This window comes from Mirounga angustirostris, unplaced genomic scaffold (assembly GCF_029215605.1).
Source record: "Mirounga angustirostris isolate CCGP_5_RB_7025 unplaced genomic scaffold, mMirAng1.0.hap1 SCAF_2, whole genome shotgun sequence".
In the NCBI taxonomy this organism is placed as follows: Eukaryota; Metazoa; Chordata; class Mammalia; order Carnivora; family Phocidae; genus Mirounga; species Mirounga angustirostris.
In genome coordinates this window covers 194890301-194909245 of record NW_026991710.1, presented here as the reverse complement: position 1 = coordinate 194909245, position 18945 = coordinate 194890301, and the positions used below count along the sequence as shown (strand labels likewise).

At 41.0% G+C, this 18945-nt stretch overlaps 1 protein-coding gene across 6 annotated transcripts in view; it reads left to right on the top strand.

Annotated features, from left to right (window-relative positions):
• Positions 1–18945, top strand: part of WDR17 (WD repeat domain 17) — a 110805-nt gene that overhangs the window by 87777 nt on the left and 4083 nt on the right. For all 6 annotated transcript variants that reach the window (XM_045879598.3, XM_045879597.3, XM_045879602.3 and 3 more), the window contains 7 exons: positions 194–333; positions 4344–4455; positions 7730–7871; positions 8300–8402; positions 9542–9643; positions 12887–12985; positions 13525–13708. In XM_045879598.3, the coding sequence (XP_045735554.1) occupies positions 194–333; positions 4344–4455; positions 7730–7871; positions 8300–8402; positions 9542–9643; positions 12887–12985; positions 13525–13708 (882 nt within the window). The remainder of the gene's footprint in view (positions 1–193; positions 334–4343; positions 4456–7729; positions 7872–8299; positions 8403–9541; positions 9644–12886; positions 12986–13524; positions 13709–18945) is intronic.

Below are 18945 nucleotides of genomic sequence, written 5' to 3'. Positions count from 1 at the left end.
TCCTTTTATCACGAATTTTCCACCTGGAAATTGCATTTATGCTTATATAAGTATAGGAATATGACATTCAATATTTTATAAGAATGATTGATTATAGGTTAGTACTACTTTATCTACTGTATGAGCTTGGCGGGGAATGATGATCCAATCCAGCATCTGTGAAACTGAAGGAATTATTTTCTTATTGAGCAAGCTTGCTATGGCATACCTGATTCGTGGGAATGAGCTCGAGTTGGCCGTGTGTGTGGGCACAGTGCTGGGGGACGCTGCAGCACCCGCCACCCACTATGCCCTGGAATTGTTGGCAAGAAAATGCATGATGACTCCAACATGGTAAGATTTTCTAAATTCAAAGAATGATTCTATAGTGATGGAATACGTTTTTTAAATATCATAAGTTGCATTTGATGTGTGTTGGGAGAATGCAGCATCTCCTTTTTTTAAAATAAAAGCAGATTGTGGGAGGAAACCATGCTATGACAAGGAAGTAACAGTGAGAACTACCCTGGTTATATAAGGAAATCTTCCACGACCCATTCTGACGCAGGGCAGATGGAACTCCATGATCGTTTAAGCACACAAAACATCATGAGAATAAATGTGTGCTTCTTAAGAGAATCAGGACCACACATTTCCACGTTTTAAATTCTACCTCTCTGCCCTCATTCTTGTCGGATCTTGTGTCTTAGTTTAAGGTTTGGAGAATAAAGTCACTTTTCTAATGGAGAGTAATAACGTGGTTTAGCCGGAGACTTGGAGCAGGCCATTTCCCCAAACCTGAGCAGCATGCTAAGAAATTGACCCTGGGAAGGCCCTGTCACAGCAGTTCTCGTTCCCTTCTGCAGCGCCCTGATCTCAGGGCAGGTAGTCCTTCCTTATGGAGCCACTCAGGAGAGAGACGATGCTGACAGTCAATAGGTGGTTATTGAATAAAGGCGATTTTAGACTTTTATCTTCTCTTTCCCCAAGTACTTAGAACCTCAGGGAGTTTCTAAGTGAACTTGTTTCTCAGGTCTTGCACCTCTTCCCACCTTACGCCCCATGCACATACATACCACTCTTACAATGGAGCTACACAGACTCCACTGTTGAATTCTACAGATAATAATAATATTAATAATAAGGACAGCTAACGAACCCTTCTGCGCTGCTTACTGTATGCCATGTACTGTTTTAAGCACTTTACATGTAATAACTGACTAGGTACTATGCTGTTGATATTGATTTGCCTCAGGCCTCAGTCAGTGTTAGAGCCAAGATTCAAGGTTACATAAACTGGCTGCAAAGTTTGCACTTAGCTACTGTCTTAGTTCAGACTGCTACAACAAAATGTCCCAGACTGGGTGGCTTATAAACAACAGAAATTTGTTTCTCACAGTTCTGGAGGCTGAGAAGGCTAAGATCAAGATGCTGGAAGATTTGGTGTCTGATGAGAGCTGGCTTCCTGGGTCATCACTGGCCATCTTCTTGCTCTGCTCACTTGTGGAAGGAGCTAGCTAGTTTATGAGAGCACTAATCCCGTTCATGAGGGCTCAGCCCTCAGGATCTAATCACCTCCCAAAGGCCCCTCTTCTAAATACCATTATATTGGGGATTAGGTTTCAATATAGGAATTTGGGGGGCAACACAAGCATCCAGTCTCTGGATCAGCTATCATGCTATCCCACCTCCGTAATCTGTGGCTAAGTCAGCAAAAGAGCAACACTTCCCATTTTCCTCTTCTTTCTGGATCTGGGGGCTTCACAGCAAATCAGGAATCTCAGGGGTTTTATAATTTTTTACCTATATTATGATAAGAGCTCCCTCCCCCAACCCAAATGTAGTAGCCCCCCAATATCAGCCTTAGACTGAAATGTCTTAAATGCCCACCATCCTTAGCGCCCAGTTTTCCCTCTGTCAAGAAGGATAGCAGTCAGTTACCTACTTGCCTTGGACCCATCCCAAAGCATGAGGTTTAACTCAGATTTATATTCACAAAAGTGACCAACTCCATGCTAAAAGTCATCATCTAATCTAAATAAAATGTGATTCGTTTTTTTGTTGTTGTTTTTTTTTTTTTTAGGTGAGGGTAAAATGTAGCAAAACAGAAATAGAAATTAAATTTAAGTCTAAAAAATCTTTCAACTGACTATATGTCTTAGTTGCTTTTCATATAAAACAAACTTCCATTTCCTTGTAACTGCCCCAAGAAGTTTCCTTTATATATCCATAGATACATGTACCATAAACTAGGATAAAGTTCAAATTCTGAAATATGTGGCGCCGATCAGGTTTATTTCCAGGAGGAATCTGTAATCCTCAGGGGTATTCATAGAGCTCCAGAAATTTAGGTAAAAATGGATAGCTGCATAATTTCGAGAGAATGTTCATAACATTTACTGGTAAAAGTTTCCTTCTTCTTGGTTCTCGTTGCATATTATCCATGGTATTCATATTTAAAATCCTTTTCTTTCTAGCTTTCCATCTGTTGGATACAGGTATTATCTAGTTTTATAAAAACATTTAATTAAAAAACTATGTTTTATTTTAGTTTTAGAATATTAACTCTATATTAAGATCATTACCTGTTCTTCATTGTTTTACAGAATGCTAGTTCATTTATAGAATTTATAACATATGAAACCTAACTACAAAGTAATAAGGACTGTTCGTGTAGCCTAGATACAAAATCACTCCGGATTTTATACTTAAAACTTGTGTAATAAACAAACTGTGACTTTCTGCGGTACAAAATGATAGTTAATAGCTAAGCAAGTGAAAAATGGCTGTTCTGGTAGCAAAATTTAAGATTTTAGATTATTTGGTAGGTTTGTATCATTACAAATATGTACATTTTCCCCAATTGGTGAACTAAATTTTCAATAAATAGTAAATTACACTAAATAGTGAATAAAATTAGCTAGCATTGCTATAAATTTCAGTGTATCAGGATGTAATTCTACAGTGAGAAAGTCAGGTTTTTGTCTGTAGTTTATAGAAGTTTGAATAGAATTTTAGCACAGCTATTTTATGCACTATAAAAGCAAGTGGTAATTTCTATATTCTCATGGACATAATTGAATACTGCTATTAAATGTTGGTATCAGAAAATACAGTTATTTAAACCTTTTAGTAAGAACAGATGAATTACCCTGATTTGAGACTTGTAAAAACACTCAAAGATTTACCTGCTCTGTGATGATAGAATATTTGACACACACAAATTGTGTCTATTCCTGTTCTGTGCCCATGATATACTTGATTAAATATCTCTTAATGTTTTTAAAATAATTATTCACATAAATGACCAACGTACATTTTACTGAAGGCTTTACAAAGAAGGTGAGGGAGGATTTTACCCTCAGAAGTCTTCCCTTCAGAAATTCACATTTGAAGGGACGCCTGGGTGGCTCAGTTGGTTAAGCGACTGCCTTCGGCTCAGGTCATGATCCTGGAGTCCCGGGATCGAGTCCCACATCGGGCTCCCTGCTCGGCAGGGAGTCTGCTTCTCCCTCTGACCCTCCCCCATCTCATGCTCGCTCTCTCTCATTCTCTCTCTCAAATAAATAAATAAAAATATTAAAAAAAAAAAAGAAATTCACATTTGAAATATTGTCTATTCTCAAGTTATGCTGAATGTGTCATATATCAGTTTCTTGAAAATAGAATAACTTCTCAAACCATTCAAAATTCGTGTCTTCTCAGTTATGATGTATGCAACCAAAAACTCTTTACCTAGTGATTTTTAAAAAGTGGTATACAAAATATTTTTAACGTAAAGCTGTTGAGTCCATACAACACCTTAAAATACCTTATTTTTTAAGTGATTTATTCCATTTACTGAATCTTTAAAAAGTAAATCAGAAAATTGCATTTCTATCTTTGATTTCCACCTAAAGTCTAGGAGAGATGCAGAATATCCAAAATTCTAAACTTAAAACATCTAAGTATTCTGTTGGTTTTAAGGAGCTGGCTAATCCAGCTGCAGCTGGCTAGCATAACTAAAGCTGATGAGAATTAGTTTTCACAAAGTTTGCTTTATAATTCACTCCAAAGAATATGTCTAATTCTACTTAGTTTGGTTAGAGAATTATTCTGTAATAACAAAATTAATTGCAAATATATAAAGATTCATTTTGATTTTTAAAAAATTATAGAAATTTCATAATCCATTTATCCTTCATGCTCTTCGGTTTCTGTCATCTACATTTAGAAGACTTCCATAATTAGGTAGGAAATTAGTACTGTTTATATAAGTAGAAAATCGAGGGAGGTGGTAGAGTTTTCTTCCTTTGAAATAGTTCTAAATGTTATTTTTAGATTTTTTTCCTTAATTGAAGTTTCCCCTTTTGTTATGTACATAGGAACCTGGCAGCTGATCTTCTCCTGATGACTCCTGATAATGAACTGCAGTTAGTTAAACTCTGTGCTTTCTACCCCGGGTGTACTGAAGAGATAAATGATCTTCATGAGAAGGTACGCAAGGGATATTACATACTCCAGTTTGGAATGCAGTGCTGTGATTTAACTTATTTTAGGTTCGGGCACATAGAGATTCAGGCAGAGAAACAAACATATCCCTTTCCAACCCTTTTATAAATATAACAGAAATGGTAACAATACGTGACATTTGTTGAGCTTCTACTGTATGCTTGGAATAGTCCTAGATTTTCACATAGATTTGCGTTTTACTCAACTCCCATGAAACCCTGAAAAGCAGGGGCTATTGTTCATATTTTACAAAGAAAGTGAGCTCAGAGAAGGTAAGGAACTAACCTCAGTTAAAGGTGGAGGGTGAATTTCAGCTTCAGCATGTCTGCCTCCATGTCCCAAGCCCTTCCCACTCTGCCACTCTGCATTGTAAGGAACATGTATGCTAACTTTTTAAAAATAGGCAACTTAGGATCCTTAAAAGAGTTAATGAAGTATAATGAAATTCACATGCATTACTCTAAAACGCCTTAAAGAATTATTCCTTTGTAGAATATAGGAATTTACGTACCAAGATCATATATAAAAACAACCAAAATATTCAATAATTGGAAGATTGTTTATGTAAATTGCAGTACATTTCTGTATTTCAGTGCTTTTAATCCATTAAAAAGATCATGAAGCTCTGTTTTTATTGACATTGGTAGATGGCTGTAAAACAGTCATATAAAAAAGCAGAATACGAAATATGCACATGCCATGTGATTTTCATTTTGAAAATAACTGTACATATTTGTTATTTATAGCATATTTAAGGAGATATGTAAAATTCTTTTAAGAAAAATGTAAGATATAATAAAACATTTTCTTATCTTTAACTCCAAAAAACAATGTTTTGTTTCACTTACATGAACCTTGATTTGTCCCCAGGGGCTGAGTGGGGATAGGGATATCCATCAGTGGATACTTACTAAGTATTATGATAGTACAAATAGACAAGGAGTGTGTGTGTGAGTGTGAGCATGTGTGTGAGCGTGTGTGAGAGCGTGAGTGTGTGAGCGTGTATGTGTGTGAGTGAGCGTATGCGTGAGCGTGTGTGAGTGACTGTGTGATACCAGGGGAAATACTTGTGAAAGGATAAGTGTGCACAGCGACCAGGGGGTTGTAAGATTTTGGGTGATTTAACTTCTTTTTACACTTTGTATTCTGTGAATTATTTTTTAAATGAGCCGCACTTGCTTTTACAAACATGACAAAAGCAATTTCCATGTTGAAATTCAAATAGGGAAGGAAGTAGGAACTGCACATTTGCCGCATAGTGCCTTTTTTTTAAGTTCTGTTTATTGATATGAGAAAGAGAGAGTGGGAGCAGGGGAAGAAGAGGGCGAGGGGGAGGGCCGGAGAGAGGGCGAAGCCAGCTCCCCGCTGAGCGCAGAGCCCTGTGCCAGGCTCAGTCCCAGGACCCTGAGACCAGGACCTGAGCCGAAGTCCGCCACGTAACCCACTGTGCCACCCAGGCGCCCTGCCTAATGCTTTAAGTGTAACCCATATACCTCCTGAGGTGAGAACAGCAGGCGCTAATATTGGGGCTTAGAGAGGCAAGACATCTGTCTGTGTTTACACCCTGGTAATGACATGGGTAAGATGGCGTTTACATAGTCTTTTCATCACATGTTCTAAAAGGATGTCATCAGACTTTCTGGTCAGACTTCATTAATAACTCTTTAGACAGACTAGTCAGTGTGTGTAAAGGTGTTACTAGCTCGGGACAACTTCACAAGTAATGTTAAAAATTATATTTTCAAATATTAATTTATATAACTTTTGGAATTTTAAGACAGAAATGACAGGAATGATCATCTTACTCTTTTATTTGAGAATAAAATTTCAACAGAAACCATTTTTTTATTTCCTTTACTCTTTGAGCATATATCAAAGTGAAGAAGCTTTACTTTATCTAGCCAGGCAGAGTACCTAGCACGTAGTAGTTGCTCAGTAAATAACTGGCATTTAGTAAATGAAGATGGGGAAGCAATGTGAAATGTTATATGTATGAAAGCTCCTTTAATTTAGTTTGTTGTAATTTTTTAAGAGAGAGATTGAGGAATCTAAAATGTTCAGTTTACCAAATTTTTATTTATTTTTTATGTTTTTATTTAACTTCCGGGTAGTTAACATCCAGTGTTATATTAGTCTCAGGTGTACAATATAGGGATTCATCACTTCCATACATCACCCGGTGCTCCTCCCAACAAGAGCGCTCCTTAGTCCCCATCACCTACTTCTCCCACCCCCCACCCACTTTAAATCACAGAAGTTATGAAACTCTTGAATAAATGCGTTATTAAATAGGTCGAATAAACCATCTTAGTGACTTGAAGGGACGTAAAGGGAAAGTACGAAGGAAAGAGAGTGATGAATCTCAAAGGTGAGCGGACAGACGGCCTTCGGAGATTGAACTGCGGCATGTGGGGTCACAACACAGAATCCTCTCTGCACTGGGAGCACCTTCTCCACGGTTGCCAAAGACCAGCGAGCCAAAGCATTCAACTATTTATAGGTGTTGCTTAGAAACAAACCAGCAAACTTTCAACACTTCCACTTCAAACATCATGAACACATCAGATTTGGATATAAACGGTACCTTAATTCATGCCTACATTATGGAAGCAGAAGAACTTACCTTATGGAGGAGCAGACTCTCTGTTTGAACAGGAAAAAAAAATATTTGGAAAAAATAGGGAGTATTGCTTTGTATTTTACAGTGACGAAATCTCATAGGCTCAAAATCTCCATTTTGTGGTATTTCAGAATGTCAGAGCTAAAAACTTTGAGGGCTTGTACGTGTTTCGCCTTCCTGCTTGAAATGACGTGGCTTTGTCTCAAAGGCCAAATGAAATGAAACTCCAGAGTGTAGAGGCCGTGGAAGAGTGAATCGCTGATGTTTTCTACATTTAAAGTAGTTTCTGGCATCAGTCCGCGTATCTTGAAATAACAAATCTCAGCAGTTTTTTTCTGAAGTACATGCGTGGATACTAATTCCGATATCACAGTCAGGACAATTTCGTTCTACCTCTTTTATTAGGTATTTATGTGATGAAAAACTTTTAACTCATTAGGTAATACCCTATTTATTGTTATTAGATCCTAAGGATGTTTTCATAAATGTATGCTTTTAATACAAATTATTTCATTTATATCTATTTCGAGCGATTGAATAAGGAAACCATACTAGACATATTGGAAATGTTTAGTACTTATACTGCTGCTTTTATCCCTGTAAATTTTAGTAACGTCATCAAAACCAATTACTTTTCAGTGCAAGCTACCCACGGTAGAGGAATGTATGCAATTAGCGGAGACAGCCCAGGCAGATGGTAATATATTTGAAACTGTGAAGTATTATTTGTTAAGTCAGGAACCTGAAAAAGCCCTTCCTATTGGTATTGATTACATCAAAGGTAAGTTTTTATTTGGTAGTATAATCTAAAATCTCATTTATTTGATCTTTTCATTAATACTGATAAGCAGCCTTAAAATCAAGCACTGGCCATCCTAATTTTTTTTTTTATTATGTTAGTCAACATACAGTACATGATTAGTTTTTGATGTAGTGTTCCACGATTCATTGTTTGTGTATAACACCCAGTGCTCCGTTCAATACGTGCCCTCCTTAATACCCATCACTGGACTAAATATAAAAAATAAAGAGATTGGTGATTGTACTGTATGGTATGGGAACTTGAGAGAGGGTAAATACGAAAATACTTGTGACCTAGAAAATAAGGAGGTAGTTGGGATTGACCAGAAGAGAATTACGTAAGTTAAAAATTGGATGAACATGTTTTAATACTTAGAGAGAATCTCTTATTTTGTTTTATTTTGCCAGAATACATCACTAGTTCAAATTGGACACTGGATACCATTTATCCTGTTCTTGACCTGTTGAGTTATATTCGTACTGAAAAATTAGTCTTGCATACATGTACTAAGTGAGTACTTTTTCTTCAAAATATATAACTGAACCTATGTAATGTTTTAAAATGGTTATATTGTTTTTAGTGTTCAGATCATGAAATAAGATCATCTTGGACAGGTAGATGCCCTTGTAGAAAAATTACATTTTTATTTGCTATTGATTTATTTATTTTAGAAGGAGAGAGTGGAGGGGGGAGAGGAAGAGGGAGAGAGAGAATCTCAAGCAGACTGGGGGCTGAGCTCAGAGCCCAACTTGGGGTTCAATCTCATGACCCTGAGACCATGACTTGAGCCGAAACCAAGAGTTGGACACTTAACCTACTGAGCTACCTAGGTGCCCCTTTATTTGCTATTCTTAAGAAAAAATACAGAGGTCAATTTGAAACAGAAATAGTCTTAGTGGTCCTGTTTACTAATACCCGGAGTGTGTATGTTTATATATGTGTTTGTGCACACACTCACACACACACACTCTCTCCCCTACGTGGCTCAAATAGGGCTAATTCAAAGCTTTGGGATAGTCTTAGTCCTCAAGAAGCTAGTGGTCCTATCTATTAAATAGCCACTGTGTGCAAAAAAGCAGATGAGGCTGGGGAAAAAAGTGAAGGTGCTAGAACGTGAAAAATAAACACCGTCCCTGCATTCAAGTGTAATTTAAGGACACTGTTGTCCATAGAATGAGAAGTCCCCAGACACGTGTATAGTTTGTAATAGAGGCTTCGCGCTATTTTTGCTTTAATGGTGTGTGTGGAAAAGATGATGCCACAGCCTTGGGCATCTTTGCCCAACTTTGACAAGTTTCCCTAGCAGGACGTGGACTGGGTATGCTCTGTCCTTTCCTAGAGTCTATACAATATGCCAGGAATTCCTAGATTGGGCCTAATGAGTTACTTAGAGAAAAATTTACATGAAGAGACAGTCAAGGAACAGAGAAAAACAAGAAGGCAAGAGTTAAACATTATTTGTGGTATAGCATAAATGTGTGAGTAAGAGTTAACTTATGAATAAAACATCTTCAATTTGGAAAATTTTCTAAACATATTTTGCTATAAATGTCACTCATCAAAATAGTACAAGTACAGTAACTACATGTGTGAGTAATGTTCTAGACCTCAAGTTATGGAATTAAAAAAATAAATATATTCTCTTTTAGAGCTCGAAATGAATTGCTCATATTATGTGGTTATATTGGTGCATTATTGGCTATCAGAAGACAGTACCAAAGCATTGTTCCAGCACTTTATGAGTATACAAGGTAAAACCGATTTCTCTTCTGTTATGAAATTTGAGAAATTCCCTTCACTAAGATAGTCTCTAAGTGTATCCTAGAAGGCACCAAATACATATTGTATGCATCCATTAATTCATTCAGCCTGTACTTTATAATAAAGCAGTGATAAACTATATGAATTAGAAGTGAATTAGGATGTAAATAATAGAAATCCTAATTCTAGCTTAAACACGTGGGGTTTCTTGGTCTTATGTCAAGACACCTGGTCGGCATTCCAGGGCTGTTAGAGCTGTTCACAGAGTCCATCCAGGACCTGAATTCTTCCCTTCTTTTGCCACTGACTTCCTTGGCTTCCTTACACTTGCTTGAGGAACCCAGGGTGACAGGGTCTGCATTCTAAGCAGGAAGCAGAGAAGGGTGACAGGATAGGGACCCCAAAGCATGAGGCATCCGACTCAGGAAGGAGAGGTCCCCTTGCGTTATATGCCTGCATCCCTTCAGCCAGAACTGTGGTACCCTGTTTTTAGAAGAAGCAGAGAAACTGCGTATTTTAGCTTTCCGATCTCTAGGGTAGGAAAAGGCAAAGAGGATTTGTGAACAGCGGGTAACTCACTGCTTTAGAGTCATGCCTGACAGTCCTCCCAAACCCCTCTATTTTCTGTCAGCTTGCTAATAACTTCAGCCATTGTGCTTAAAACTAGTTACAATCAAAAAGAAAATCCACAGCACCTTTGCAAAACATCATTTCCAAGTTGACTAGTTTGCTACACAGCAGAGTAGCTGACTCCTAAAAATGCTGAGTCTGTGGGTAAAAGCAGTTTTTCTGAGTGCCCTTCACACGGGGCGGACTTTCTGAGAGGAAGCTTCCTTCCCCCTCCTTTCTCTTTCCTGTCTCGGCGACTGGGCTGCCACCTGGACCAGGCTGAGGGACAGTGTGGAGTGGTACTGCCGAGAAACTAAAGGAAAAATCAGTTTCTGTGCAGGCAGCAGACCCAAATTCGAAGGCAACGTTTAACAATATTAAAATATCTTATGGGAGCAATAGCATGTACCACATGGGATGAAAATATTATTTAATGAAATATGTTCCATTTATATATGACTTGGGTAATGAAAGGAGAGAGAAAATGGTCCCTTGGAATAATATCAGAACTAAAAGGAGGCTTTTACATGTAAGGCGGGAGAGACTTGGGAGAATGTATCTAAACATGCTAGTTGAGAAGGAGAAATTAAGAAGGCCGTAATTGGAAGGAACTTCTTGCTTGCCTGATTATGGTGTCTGGTGTCTTGTCTTGTGCTCATGCTGATGCCCTCACCCCTCATGCTGGGCCGCCAGGGCTTTTCTCTTTGGCCCTCTTCTTCCTCCCTTCCTCTGCTTCCCAGCTTGCTCTCCCGGTCTCCCTTCACCCCTCTTTCCCCTCAGTTCTCTGCCCTTAGAAACCTCCCCATTTCTGGAGCTCCACCCGTCACCTCCGTGGTGGTTTTTATATTCACGCATTGTTTCTGTGGCTCACAGACTCTGGCCTCAACTCCGTGTGCTCAACGTGAAACTCCTCTTCCTCCTCAAATCTGCTGCTTCTCCTGTGTTCTCTCTTTCTTTTGATGGTGCCATTGTGTTTCTCTTGCCCAGAAGTACATGATTAGGTCCTGATTAATTGTTTTCTCTGACCACCATAGTTAGGGTCTGCATTAACTCCCTCCTGCCATAGCGCTGCATCTGCTCACCTGACCTCTGCATCTCTGTTCTTCTCCGGCTGCATCCCCTTCCTGCTGTGGCATCCTCCTCCCCAGAAGCACCCCCCTTCCTCGGTACCCTCCGGACTCCCCACTGTCCATCACAGAGCTTCCAGATGCTTAGTCTTACGTTAAAGGTGTGCAAAAATAGGGTTCTGACCATGTGTCCCCTTGTAACCTTCTCAGTTCCCCACTCCGGCCAAACTGAATTACTTGCGATCCCATACATATGGAAGCTGTCCCTGATAGTCTCTCAGCGTCCCCTCCACCTATTTACCCTGGATTTCCTCCTCACTTTTCGTCACTGCTTTATATATAGTAGATCATCTTTAACTACTGGACAGATAAAGTCCTATCAAGTGCACATTTGTAGACAGGGAAGCCAGGGTGCTTAAGGAATTCATTTTGGAGCTAGCCACGTTGGCAATCAAATTTTTAAGTTCAGTAATTTGGGGTAAAAGAAAATGGTAAGCCACTAGCCGATTTCAGTTAATATTACTACAGTGTTAGACCTGTGTGTGTGTGTGTGTGTGTGTGTGTAGGGGGAGATTTATACCTTTTTCCTCACCAAGTGTTATCATGGCCCAGCAGATGACAACTAGCGGGAGTCATAAAATGTACGTTACAGAACGGCTTACTTAACCCTTACTTCCTCTCTAAGGTCTTACGTTCTGATTCTATCTCCCGAACAGCTTTTACTTTTAAATTTCAGCTAACTAGTTCCTTGGAAAACACACTGAGTTTGTAACTTACTATAGAAACTAGGACTGGTAATTCTTTATCTAAAGCTTCCTAATTAATACTAATTATATCTCTTTTCCAGTTTTCTTTACACAGATGTTATGGATCACTGATGTCACTGTTTTACTGCCTTTTCTCACACATCTCTGTCTTTAAAGAATTGAAGTCAGCATTTCCGTTCCTTTGCACTAGTTGACATTCTTCTCTTGCTGTTCTCCCACTTAATCTCTTATTCCTCTAAAACTCATTTCTAATTCAGCCGTGCGTCGTACCATACAGCAGTCATGTGGGGCTATTATACACCGTTGCTTGGCTTGTCTGTCCATTCGCCACAATTCGCTTGTTCCTCCATTTGTTTGTTTACCTGTTTACTAGTTTTCCATTTTATTTTTTTAAGTTTTTATTTAAATTCCAGTTAACATTCAGTGTAATATTAGTGTCAGGTGTACAGTGTAATGATTCAGCACTTGCATACAACACCCCGTGCTCATCACAAGTGCACTCCTTCATCCCCCCCCATCTCCTATTTCACCCATTCCCCCCAACACCTCCCTCGCAGTTCACTCATTGGTCTGCTCACTCAGACCGTCATCCAGCTGATATTTACTGAACATCTTTGACTTCAGGGAACTTAAAGGCCAGATATACAAGTAAGCGTGCACGCGTGTGCACACACACATTCATATATACATATATTTTTAAATCTGAAATTGCAGTTATTTAAAGCTCATTTGCTTTTTTGATATTGTAGTCTTGGACGTCAGATGTTAATTTCTTTTTCACATGTTTTAGTCAGCTGTTAAAACATCGGGTGGTGTCAGTGCCTTTAAAAATTGAGCACCTTTCTGAGGAGTTGGATGCGTGGAGAGCTTGCACACAACCCGTCAGCCGGTGAGTGAAGATGATGTGAAAATTGGAATGTGGAGGTATTACTTAATATTATGGGCAAACTTGTTGAAAATGTGGATTGGCTCACTATTAATCTTAGCCAAATAATGCATCTTGGTTTGCTTAGCATAGATTCAGTAATAATTTACAATCCTGTTCTTTTCTGCCTTTTTAAAGTCATTCATTTTACTATAAATTAGGTCTAAATTGCCATCATTTCTAAATGGGGACTAAATAATCCTCAGGGACTGAGGATTTCTTTTTTTTTTTTTTTTTAAGATTTTATTTATTTGACAGAGAGAGACACAGCGAGAGAGGGAACACAAGCAGGGGGAGTGGGAGAGGGAGAAGCGGGCTTCCCACCGAGCAGGGAGCCTGATGTGGGGCTTGAACCCAGGACCCTGGGATCATGACCTGAGCTGAAGGGAGACACTTAATGACTGAGCCACCCAGGCGCCCCAGGGACTGAGGATTTCCGATTTAAACCTTAGTAATTCTTTGGTTCTACAAAAATGAAAATGTAATATCTGTTGAAAATATAGATCATCGGAAGAGTCTGCATATACTCCCCCTTCTGATTCACAAAAGATGGTTTATGCAACTTTACTAAAGAGACTACAGCAAGAACCGCTCGGAGGAATTGTTGGACCAGATTACGTGACTGGATCAAACCTGCCCAGTCATTCTGATATCCACATCTCTTGTCTTACGGGATTAAAAATCCAGGTATAGCCTAATGTAAGGCATAAATTGTTCATTTCCATTGTTGCCCTTGTTTCATTATTTTTAAAAATGTGGTCTTAAAGTAAGCATAATCTGAATAAAAGTAGGTACCTATAAAGAGGACTCTTGCCTAGTGAGAACATATTGCCCTTAATGCTCTATAGTTGGTATAAATGGTCTCTCTGTCCTTAAAATAAATTCAGAGAGATGGTCATGGTATTATTATCATGAAAGCAATTCATGTAATAGGTATACTTAGTAACAAATGCTAAAAATACATGTAGATCATATCCTTAGGGAAATTAAATAGGGGAGGACAAAGCAACAGTCAACACAGTTATAAATTATCATATCGCAATAGATTAAAATTAACTTTGTAGTCTCCATTTGTATTTTATAAACACAAAGAAATTAAGAACTGGCATATGTATATTGTTGATATACATGTTCTTACATTGACTTACTGAATTTTTCAGCAATTACAAATTATTGGGATCGATCATGAGGGAGGGCTAATCCCTAAGGAAGGTCCCTAGTGTACAGTCAAAAGTAATGATGGGGAATGATACCTCCCAGTGCCCCACTTCTGGGGAAAGTGGAGACGTCTTCATGGTCTCAGAGCTAGGCCAGGTGGAGGTGTCCACGCGGAGAAACCAAGCTGAGTCCACATAGACTGCAGATTGAAGCTCCAGTCCGGACTGAAAGAACACCACTTCCCAGAAAAATGTTCACATTTTACACAGTGGATTCTTCTGTTTCTAATGGAATGTGACTAATTACATCTCTAATACTGATATGCCAGGCCAATGGGGACAGCTATTTTTGGGATAACCACTTGAAGTAAATTAAATAGCTTGCTGCTTACGTAAACCCTCACCATAGCTTGACTTGAGACTATCAACTAATTCCGTCTTCAGAATATGCTAATATAGTCCAAAAAACAGGACACTTAGTTGTGTGCATGCTTTTTTATCCACTTATGTTCAAAGATAAAGAATCAAAGCAGTAAATTCAATAACTTATAATTAAGAGCAAAAAATATCATGCAATTTTTAAGAATATATCTTCAGTGCTACTTCCTGCCCTCCCTGTGCCCTAGTCCTTCCTTCGTATTCCTCGCGCCCCTTCCTGTTTCTCTTCCTTCGTATTCCTCGCGCCCCTTCCTATTTCTCTTCCTTCGTATTCCTCGCGCCCCTTCCTGTTTCTCTTCCTTCGTATTCCTAGCGCACCTTCCTGTTTCTCTTCCTTCGTATTCCTAGTGCCCCTTCCTGTTTCTCCTCAATATTCCTAGCACGCCCCTTCCTGTTTCTCTTCCTTCGTATTCCTAGCACCCCTTCCTGTTTCTCTTCCTTCGTATTCCTAGCACCCCTTCCTGTTTCTCTTCCTTCGTATTCCTGCTGCACCTTCCTGTTTCTCTTCCTTCGTATTCCTCGTGCCCCTTCCTGTTTCTCTTCCTTCATATTCCTAGCGCACCTTCCTGTTTCTCTTCCTTCGTATTCCTGCTGCACCTTCCTGTTTCTCTTCCTTCGTATTCCTAGCGCACTTTCCTGTTTTCTTCCTTCGTATTCCTAGCGCACTTTCCTGTTTTCTTCCTTCGTATTCCTAGCGCACCTTCCTGTTTCTCTTCCTTCGTATTCCTAGCGCCCCTTCCTGTTTCTCTTCCTTCGTATTCCTAGCGCCCCTTCCTGTTTCTCCTCAATATTCCTAGCACGCCCCTTCCTGTTTCTCTTCCTTCGTATTCCTCGCACCCCTTCCTGTTTCTCTTCCTTCACATTCTTAGCGTGCCCCTTCCTGTTTCTCTTCCTTCGTATTCCTCGCGCCCCTTCCTGTTTCTCTTCCTTCATATTCCTAGCGCACCTTCCTGTTTCTCTTCCTTCGTATTCCTCGCGCCCCTTCCTGTTTCTCTTCCTTCGTATTCCTCGCGCCCCTTCCTGTTTCTCTTCCTTCATATTCCTAGCGCACCTTCCTGTTTCTCTTCCTTCGTATTCCTCGCGCCCCTTCCTGTTTCTCTTCCTTCATATTCCTAGCGCACCTTCCTGTTTCTCTTCCTTCGTATTCCTGCTGCACCTTCCTGTTTCTCTTCCTTCGTATTCCTAGCGCACCTTCCTGTTTCTCCTCCTTCGTATTCCTCGCACCCCTTCCTGTTTCTCTTCCTTCACATTCTTAGCGTGCCCCTTCCTGTTTCTCTTCCTTCGTATTCCTAGCGCACTTTCCTGTTTCTCTTCCTTCGTATTCCTAGCGCACCTTCCTGTTTCTCTTCCTTCGTATTCCTAGCGCACCTTCCTGTTTCTCTTCCTTCGTATTCCTCGTGCCCCTTCCTGTTTCTCTTCCTTCATATTCCTAGCGCACCTTCCTGTTTCTCTTCCTTCGTATTCCTGCTGCACCTTCCTGTTTCTCTTCCTTCGTATTCCTAGTGCCCCTTCCTGTTTCTCCTCCTTCGTATTCCTCGCACCCCTTCCTGTTTCTCTTCCTTCACATTCTTAGCGTGCCCCTTCCTGTTTCTCTTCCTTCGTATTCCTAGCGCACTTTCCTGTTTCTCTTCCTTCGTATTCCTAGCGCACCTTCCTGTTTCTCTTCCTTCGTATTCCTAGCGCACCTTCCTGTTTCTCTTCCTTCGTATTCCTCGTGCCCCTTCCTGTTTCTCTTCCTTCATATTCCTAGCGCACCTTCCTGTTTCTCTTCCTTCGTATTCCTGCTGCACCTTCCTGTTTCTCTTCCTTCGTATTCCTAGTGCCCCTTCCTGTTTCTCCTCCTTCGTATTCCTAGCGCCCCTTCCTGTTTCTCTTCCTTCGTATTCCTAGCGCACCTTCCTGTTTCTCTTCCTTCGTATTCCTAGCGCACCTTCCTGTTTCTCTTCCTTCGTATTCCTAGCGCACCTTCCTGTTTCTCTTCCTTCGTATTCCTAGCGCACCTTCCTGTTTCTCTTCCTTCGTATTCCTAGCGCACCTTCCTGTTTCTCTTCCTTCGTATTCCTCGCGCCCCTTCCTGTTTCTCTTCCTTCATATTCCTAGCGCACCTTCCTGTTTCTCTTCCTTCGTATTCCTCGCGCCCCTTCCTGTTTCTCTTCCTTCACATTCTTAGCGTGCCCCTTCCTGTTTCTCTTCCTTCGTATTCCTCGCGCCCCTTCCTGTTTCTCTTCCTTCATATTCCTAGCGCACCTTCCTGTTTCTCTTCCTTCGTATTCCTCGCGCCCCTTCCTGTTTCTCTTCCTTCGTATTCCTCGCGCCCCTTCCTGTTTCTCTTCCTTCATATTCCTAGCGCACCTTCCTGTTTCTCTTCCTTCGTATTCCTCGCGCCCCTTCCTGTTTCTCTTCCTTCATATTCCTAGCGCACCTTCCTGTTTCTCTTCCTTCGTATTCCTGCTGCACCTTCCTGTTTCTCTTCCTTCGTATTCCTAGCGCACCTTCCTGTTTCTCCTCCTTCGTATTCCTCGCACCCCTTCCTGTTTCTCTTCCTTCACATTCTTAGCGTGCCCCTTCCTGTTTCTCTTCCTTCGTATTCCTAGCGCACTTTCCTGTTTCTCTTCCTTCGTATTCCTAGCGCACCTTCCTGTTTCTCTTCCTTCGTATTCCTAGCGCACCTTCCTGTTTCTCTTCCTTCGTATTCCTCGTGCCCCTTCCTGTTTCTCTTCCTTCATATTCCTAGCGCACCTTCCTGTTTCTCTTCCTTCGTATTCCTGCTGCACCTTCCTGTTTCTCTTCCTTCGTATTCCTAGTGCCCCTTCCTGTTTCTCCTCCTTCGTATTCCTCGCACCCCTTCCTGTTTCTCTTCCTTCACATTCTTAGCGTGCCCCTTCCTGTTTCTCTTCCTTCGTATTCCTAGCGCACTTTCCTGTTTCTCTTCCTTCGTATTCCTAGCGCACCTTCCTGTTTCTCTTCCTTCGTATTCCTAGCGCACCTTCCTGTTTCTCTTCCTTCGTATTCCTCGTGCCCCTTCCTGTTTCTCTTCCTTCATATTCCTAGCGCACCTTCCTGTTTCTCTTCCTTCGTATTCCTGCTGCACCTTCCTGTTTCTCTTCCTTCGTATTCCTAGTGCCCCTTCCTGTTTCTCCTCCTTCGTATTCCTAGCGCCCCTTCCTGTTTCTCTTCCTTCGTATTCCTAGCGCACTTTCCTGTTTCTCTTCCTTCGTATTCCTAGCGCACCTTCCTGTTTCTCTTCCTTCGTATTCCTAGCGCACCTTCCTGTTTCTCTTCCTTCGTATTCCTAGCGTACCTTCCTGTTTCTCTTCCTTCGTATTCCTCGCGCCCCTTCCTGTTTCTCTTCCTTCGTATTCCTAGCGCACTTTCCTGTTTCTCTTCCTTCGTATTCCTAGCGCACCTTCCTGTTTCTCTTCCTTCGTATTCCTGCTGCACCTTCCTGTTTCTCTTCCTTCGTATTCCTAGTGCCCCTTCCTGTTTCTCCTCCTTCGTATTCCTAGCGCCCCTTCCTGTTTCTCTTCCTTCGTATTCCTAGCGCACCTTCCTGTTTCTCTTCCTTCGTATTCCTGCTGCACCTTCCTGTTTCTCTTCCTTCGTATTCCTAGTGCCCCTTCCTGTTTCTCCTCCTTCGTATTCCTAGCGCCCCTTCCTGTTTCTCTTCCTTCGTATTCCTAGCGCCCTTTCCTGTTTCTCTTCCTTCGTATTCCTAGCGCACCTTCCTGTTTCTCTTCCTTCGTATTCCTGCTGCACCTTCCTGTTTCTCTTCCTTCGTATTCCTAGTGCCCCTTCCTGTTTCTCCTCCTTCGTATTCCTAGCGCCCCTTCCTGTTTCTCTTCCTTCGTATTCCTAGCGCACTTTCCTGTTTCTCTTCCTTCGTATTCCTAGCGCACCTTCCTGTTTCTCTTCCTTCGTATTCCTGCTGCACCTTCCTGTTTCTCTTCCTTCGTATTCCTAGCGCCCCTTCCTGTTTCTCCTCCTTCGTATTCCTAGCGCCCCTTCCTGTTTCTCCTCCTTCGTATTCCTAGCGCCCCTTCCTGTTTCTCTTCCTTCGTATTCCTAGCGCACTTTCCTGTTTCTCTTCCTTCGTATTCCTAGCGCACCTTCCTGTTTCTCTTCCTTCGTATTCCTAGCGCACCTTCCTGTTTCTCTTCCTTCGTATTCCTAGCGCACCTTCCTGTTTCTCTTCCTTCGTATTCCTAGCGCACCTTCCTGTTTCTCTTCCTTCGTATTCCTCGCGCCCCTTCCTGTTTCTCTTCCTTCGTATTCCTAGCGCACTTTCCTGTTTCTCTTCCTTCGTATTCCTAGCGCACCTTCCTGTTTCTC